The sequence below is a fragment of the Phaethon lepturus genome, unplaced genomic scaffold (genome assembly GCF_000687285.1).
Source record: "Phaethon lepturus isolate BGI_N335 unplaced genomic scaffold, ASM68728v1 scaffold7161, whole genome shotgun sequence".
NCBI lineage: Eukaryota > Metazoa > Chordata > Aves > Phaethontiformes > Phaethontidae > Phaethon > Phaethon lepturus.
The window spans coordinates 214,452-221,759 of NW_010519820.1; the positions used below are offsets into that span (position 1 = coordinate 214,452).

At 48.1% G+C, this 7,308-nt stretch overlaps 1 protein-coding gene across 1 annotated transcript in view; it reads right to left on the reverse strand.

The window, feature by feature from the left end:
• Positions 1 to 1,462: 1,462 nt before the first annotated feature.
• Positions 1,463 to 7,308, reverse strand: part of CCDC50 (coiled-coil domain containing 50) — a 46,046-nt gene continuing 40,200 nt past the window's right edge. The window contains exon 11 of the mRNA XM_010297168.1: positions 1,463 to 2,028. Coding sequence (XP_010295470.1) covers positions 1,463 to 2,028 — 566 coding nt within the window. The remainder of the gene's footprint in view (positions 2,029 to 7,308) is intronic.

Here is a 7,308-nt window from a genome sequence, read left to right on the forward strand (position 1 = left end):
TTGGAGCTGCCTCTTGGCGACAAGTCAGAATTTTGGCCCACTATTTCTCCAAGGCATGGGAAGACGAAAAAGGTGAAATAATCCACAAGACTTCAAACAATAATAATTTTCTATAAATACAATGGGACTTGGAGAGCTTAACACAAATCTAAGGTGTCCAAATAACGCTTAACTTCTCGCCACATTTCCATGACGTAAATGACACTTCACAACCCTGCAAAAACTCTCTCAACTCTTCATCTTCTGATTTACAGATTTATTCCTAGGAAACCACTTCAGTCATCACTGAGCTGTGATTGCCTCTTGGGTGGCAGGCAGCACTTGTTTAACTGCTTAGAGCTCAAGGATGCGACAAGAAGAGACACAGCCAAGAGAATTATACCTGGGCAAAACAGCCCAAATTCTCAGGGGTACCTTGGCTCTAACTCTCACTGACACCCATGGCAGTTTGGCCCTAAATTACTGCAGGGAGCTGTGGCAGTGCGGCTAACCCAGAGTTTGGTCAGCATATGTAAATGCTCCGTCCTCCCCAAGAGTGATGGTCCGTAATAGGAAGTTGAGACACACTCAGTCTTCCCCCTCCTGCCAATGACAGCCTCCAGGCAGAGCCAGCGAGATAACCGTAACACGGTTACTAGTCTCATCACTATTTTCTGGTGGGATTATAACGCAGAAAGCTACCCCGTGTCCGTGGCAAGTCTAACCGATAGCATTTACATGTCTGTATCAGCACACTCCAGATCTGAGTAATTCACAGCAAGCTGCCAGCCCACAGAGTACTGAGCTTCCGCAAGTCTGAAAAATTAAACAGAACAAAGTGTATAGGCAGACATTACGGGAAGCAAATTATCAGGATTACTAAGGTAACAACACAGACTGAATTATGACTTCAAGGCCATGACAACATATGCATTTTATAGGAACAGCTAATCATCTGACTCTGCTCACTGACACCACAACATATTTTTCACTAAATACCTTGGTATTTGAATTTTGCTGCCTCCAGCTACTATTAACATATTTTGCATTCGTGCTTTGTATAAATCCCCAGTAATGTTTCTAGTTAAAGTTCCCAAACATACATTCAATTTATATTTAATGAGACAGTGTGAGTTAAGTAAATGAGTGTTAATTAATTCAAGCATATGTAATAGTGGGCTGTGAGGATTAATTAGTTAATGTTTGCACAGAGCTTTGAAAAATGTAAAGAACCATATAAACATGAATGGTGCTTTGGGAGAAAGAATGAGAGTGAGGAGATGAAGAAATGCAGTATATTATATCTAACCTTTAATGAACACCTGTTTAATATCATGCACAGTTTGTCATACAGTGTTAACTGCAAAAAAAAGCGACTGTACATGAGTTACAACGTGGTTTATGAGCTGTTACTTTTCTGTTAGAAGTAAATGGGCCAAATTCTCCAGTTCTGTCGCTGTTGGGACACTGTCACGTAACACAACTAGCCAACGTTATCCAGAGTTGCTGGACAAGCACCAAGAGGTGACAGCATGGGCCAAGGGGAGGAACAGCGTTTGAAGGGTCCCCAGTGCCGTCTTGCTGAGTCCCGGTGGTCTCCAGCTGGATGCAGAAGCCGAACTTTCCTAATGCTCCCACCCGTTTCAAGCAGCCCCATCCCCAGCTCCAGCTCCCAGTGCCGCGCAGCCAGAGCTGCCGAGTCCTCAAGGACACGGACGAGCCCAGGCCGGCGCAGCCGGGCAGTGCCAGAAGCGCGCGGCTCGGCACAGGCTGAGCATCCACCAGAGCCTCCCGAGGGGTTTGTAGTCACCACAGAGGTCACCGCTGCCATAGCGGGGGGCTGGCAGTACCTGGTCGTGGCTGAGAGGGCGACTGCGTGGTTGTCCTGCCGCGGGAGAGGGGTGCCTGCGTGCCCGGGGACAGCTAGCAAAGCGGCCGTTGCATGAAGGGCCTCCGCAGCGCCGCGCCCCTGCCCCTCGCTCCTCTCCTTTCTGCGGGGGACGGGGCATTTCCCTCTGCTCAGCTCTGTGGTGGAGCTTTGCCAGTCTCCTTCAAAAAGAAAAGTTTAATTAATTGATGCTCTAGCTTTTTTAATGTATAGAAGGGGGGAAAAAAAAAAACCATCGGACTGGAAGAAGCTCCCTGGGTTACCAAGTCCCGCAGCTCCACTCAGACACAGCAGAAGTTTAACACCTGCAGAGCACCTACTGCAGCCCAGGCCGCTTCCCTCCTCCTGTGGGCAACTGCAGTTTGCCTCGCAGCCGTTGTCTCAGGCAGCTGCCCAGAAGAAACTTTCGACTGCTCACGAGGCCTCACCTTGTCCCACCTGACAAGGACACCCAATTATTACATGCCCAGTCCCAGTACTCCCAGACCAAATCAACGTTTCCCACCACTTACATCCTCTGTTTGCTTTGAGCAAAGATCTGTGTGGCCTGAAGAACAAATCCATACCGACACTCAAGGGCAGAGGCCAGCAGAGGAATGGTGTAACTTCCAGCCGCAGGACAGCAGCACTGGAGGAGGTGGGATGCCTCAGGTGCTTTAAGGCACAGGTAGCTTTAGGCTAGGATTTGTCTTCTGAACACATCACCGCATGAAAACAACAAGGCACGTAGGCATCGAGCCCTCTCCCGTGGCTCCCATTTCCCATGGCATTCAGCGAGTTCCTGAGCTCAGCATGCAGACTGCCAGCTCCTCTTTGGCCTCAGGGTGGAAATCTCCAACACTCACATCTTGCTGCTGCAACTCATAATCACAGCTTCCCTCTCCTCCCTCCTTCTCTTAATTATTTCAATTCTTCTTGGGCCCTGTTTGTGTACTTGGAGACCTGCCTGGCAGCGTGAATGAGGAACGAGAGCACTAAGAGCTTTCTAGCACAGTCTGCCACTGGCAATGAGCAGCCAGCTCGGTCGGCGTTCACTCCGTTGCTCCCTGGACTGCCTGCTGCCACGGCTCAGCCCCACAGCCTGGGAAACCACCATCCGCACAACCCCATGGCTGAGAGCACCGCTCTGCGGGCAGCTTCTCAGGGCAGTGCTGGACCCTTTGAGCCAGACACAGCCGAAGCTATCCCACATGGTTTCACCATCCCTCCTCAACACTCAAGGCATAACTAGGGAGTATTTGTGGGTGGGCAGCCAGGAAGATTTCAGTGTGTTTTTTTGACTTTGGCCAAGGTAGTTTAGTTTATACAGAGCTGGAGAGAAGAGGCAGAACAAAATAAGCCACCCAGGGAAGACTTCTTTAGACAGTATAATTGACGTAGGCTGCATATTAACAGAGCTTTCCAGGACAACACACCAGTAAACCTTATGCTCCTGCAAAACACCCTAGAAATAAATTTGGCTATCTGCAAACAGACTAAGACAGCCTGCCTGACCTCGGGGTGAGTCTTTCAGCCAAAAAGGGATAAGGAATGTGCTCCCACCTTCACATCCTCAAGACCTAATAAAATAGGCTGAAGCAAGTGAGCCTACATGTGATAGGCTACGCACCAGTTTGGCTGCACTGTGTCTTCAGCAGAGCCAAGGATTGAGTGTGCAGGAGACCAAGTTCTTCCCACCACCACGTGAGGCACTGAATAAGGAGGAAAAACAGCACAGCATCTGTGAGGGTTCCTGCCATGGTGGGTGCTGCTGAGGCTTGGGTGGCACTCCTGATGCCATGGGAGGTTTAGGGATGTTCTAGGTTGACCAGCAAGGGATTGTATGTTTGGATCCTGTCCTGCATCTTTAGGACACAGTACCAGCTGCTAGGATGTTCCCATCCCGTTTATGTTCTGTGAGAACATAATATATGTGAGAAATATGGCCAAGGACTAACAACATGCCTTTGCAAAATGACATGTAAAGGGACTGTCATAGGCAGGAGTCTGAGCAGAGAAGTGATGGGATTTTGATCATGACAATAGGGTCTGCTGCCCTTGTCCCCAGGGCTGGATGAGAGGACACAGGTGACTGAGTAGACCCTAGTCTCATCTGAGCCCCCAAACTCTCCCAAGCCCCCTTCAAACAGCTCCTAAAATTGCAGCTGAACACCAGGACTGGGGGGAGGCACCACATCAGCGAAACATTTAAGGCTGTCTTGTGGGTTTCCTAAAGCCCGGTAGGTGGAAGATACCCATGCTGGTGTCCTCAGTGTCCTCACATACTGGCTGTGCTGGGGGTTGTGCTGCACCAGCGTTGCAGTGCCACCGGCCAGTCCAGCATCCCGCCAGCTTCCAGCCTCTAATCCTCCCTGCCCTGCCTGACGCTCAGCCAGCCTGTGTCAGTGCCCAGCAGAAAGTGACTGAAATCCCCCCTGACAGCCTGTGCTCTGAGCCACCAGAGCAGTCATCACCCACTCCATCAGCCAGTTTCCCAACAGAGATGAAGGGTTATCAGTGACAGGGCCAATGCTGGGTATGGTTGGCTTTCCATGGCTGCCAGCAGCTTGGACAGAGGTATCTGTCCCAGCAGTCAGTGTCTGCAGCCTGCACATGTTCCCTGCAGGGTGAGCTCCATGACCAACACCCAAAATCCTGAAGCAAAGACAATCACATACCTATTTACCCCTGAAGTCAGTGAGAACCTCCCAGCTCTAACCCCCACGAGAGGGGGACAGTCTATTTAAACAGGTTCTGGGCTGCTGGGATCCACCTCGAAAGCCTAGATACAAAGCAACAAATCCCTGAAAGGGTTTGGTTAGTTACAAACTCCCATTTATCACAGCCCTGTGGCTGAAGACCACTTGCACTTACATCCCATTTCCATAGCTGCTACCTGGCTGCTGCAGAGAAAGGCAGCTTATTGCCTTCCTCTTAGGGAGAGGTCCTGGCTGCTGCCCCAGGCACAGCTCCCTGCAGGTCAGGAGATGCTTCTGCAGTTTGTCTGGATACTGTTCTGCAGCAGTGCCAAGACAGAGGAAAGTCCTTGGGTGCAGGGGCAGAGGAAGCAGAAAGCCCAATAGCCAGATGCAAGGCTGCATGGGGGGCAAACCAGCACGGGACAGCTTCGTTTCCAGAAGTGTCTGCCACTGGGCTTCATTACCCCTCCGAAGGGGACAGTGACCTGTTTGCACGACGTTTCTCTTAGCCCATCAGCCACACTGCTAACTTGCAGGGCTATCTGGGCAGCATTCCCTGAGAAAAACCTCAGCTGCTCACATGGCTCTGAGCAGCTGCTGCCAGCACGCCTGGTGTGCTGCTCGGAGGAGAAGCTCCTCTCCTCTTTCCTTTCAGGAAAATAATCTTCATTTATACAGTATATTTAGCAGGGTCCTGTTGGTAAGGAATGCTTGATGATTTATTCAGCAGTGTCTTTCTCCTGGAAGGACATAAGCCATTCCCTTAGGAGACCTACCAAAAAAATCACATTAACACTAACATGTTCTTTGATGATTAGAGACTTTCCCTGGCAACGCTCCATCAGAGCAGGCTGGCAAAATACATTGCCGTAATTGGAGATAGACTTCTCCCCCTTTTGCACTACACAGTAATCCAGCCAAAGGGCTCCAAGTGGATTCCTTTGTATATGGTGCCATGGTATCAACTGAAATCACCTCCTTTGAGATGATGGAAGGAGCATGTTTTCATGAATTTTCCCATACTGCAATCGTGTGCTCATGTGGTTTCATTTAACACAAAGCAAGAACTGGATCCCCCGTCTGTTGCTCAGTAGCTTATGCAACATTTAGCTTAGTGTTGTGTATTAAGGATGATCATCAGTAATAAAATAGTTGAAAGATTAGGAATTTAGCCCACCTTTTATGCTTAATAGGCAGCTCTTGCTAATGTCCTCTATGGTACTTTCCATCCTAAATTCTCAAAGCACTTTTCCTTCCTATCTAGATCTTGCTGTGAGGCCATAACCTACCATAGACAACCATCTCGGTTCCTAACTGGGGCAAAACGGAGACATGACAAGGCACCAGCTGTTTCAGCTATTGCAAGAAATCACAACTGTCAGACTTATGGAGAGAGACCACAGCAACTATTAGAGTAGCTGTTGCATCAAACATCAAACTTCTTTATTCTTCACTAGATAACTGCAGTCAAGACCTCTAACATTTGCTAGAAGTATTGATTAAGTTTGCAAGTACCAGCACCCACTTAAGGAAGCCAACCTGGCCACACTTGTCTCTGTAAGTCTCAACAAACACTTCCCTGGGAAAAGATAAAAATTTAGGAATTTATACCTGCCAAGACCTGTTCCATATTCCCAGTCTGGCTCCTGGGAAAATTCAAGCAGCTTCTAGCCTCAGAGATAACTCTTGAAGCAATCACTGTTGAAAAGACAAAGCCTTGATCTCTCCCCAGAAGTTGGACTTGAAGTCTAATAAAGGATCCGGAAGAAACACAAAGCATTAATTATTTCTGTTAAAAGTACAGAATTAAATTTATGTTAATAGAAGCCATTTGGCCATCTGAGCAATCTCCTCGCAATTGCATAAATTACTAACTAAACAAGGAGTTTCAACCAGAACATCATTTCATGGCCAGACCCTGACTGATTTCCAGGCAAGCAATAACAAGCACTCTGGAGGGATCTGCTCTATCCTCAGATGAATGGAATTACTAAATCACAGAAAGCTGTTTATTAAACAAATTCCCCCTTTTTCTCTTGTGAACTGTATAGGAACAGAGTACATGAACACAGAAACCTTTGCTATTTCTATGTATTTCCCAAGACCATTTCCTCATCAAGCCCTTGCCCCTCACTTTAAGCCCATTGCTTCTGAACGCCAACCTGCTTTGATCTGCAGCGCAGACCCCACGGCGCTGCTCCCATTTCCCGAGGGGACTTGTTGTCACCTCTATAAATCCTTACACTCCACTCAAAGACAGTTTTTCCGCTGGTCTCTGCCTCCAGACGCAGAGTGGCAGTTTTGGTTCAAATTTGTTATTCCCCTCTAAGACTCAGCCATTTGTAGCTCATAAATTGCAGCTTAGCAGATAGATTGAGATGTTTCAAGTTTATCTTCCCACACAAGTAACAGCAAATCGTAGCATGAGCCTTCTGTGCAATTTTGCTCAAGTGCCCTGAGGCTGGGAAGCTGCTCAGGGAAGCTGTTTTTCTGGAGATGCACACTTCCCCAGTCATCATCTTCCCAACACAAAGTTCTCCTCCCTCTGAAGTGTCTCGGGGAAACATGATGGATACACTGCAGGCAGAAGCTTTATAAAAGGTCCAAAATGAAAACCCACGCAGTGAGCTAAAACTGCTTGTTTGAGACAAACCTTAGCAGAACTTTTGAATTCAATTTGAAGGAAGGTCATTCAACTTCTTTTAATTTTACCTGATTTATATATGGCTCCATACATTCCTAGGGAACAGCAACAGTCCTTCT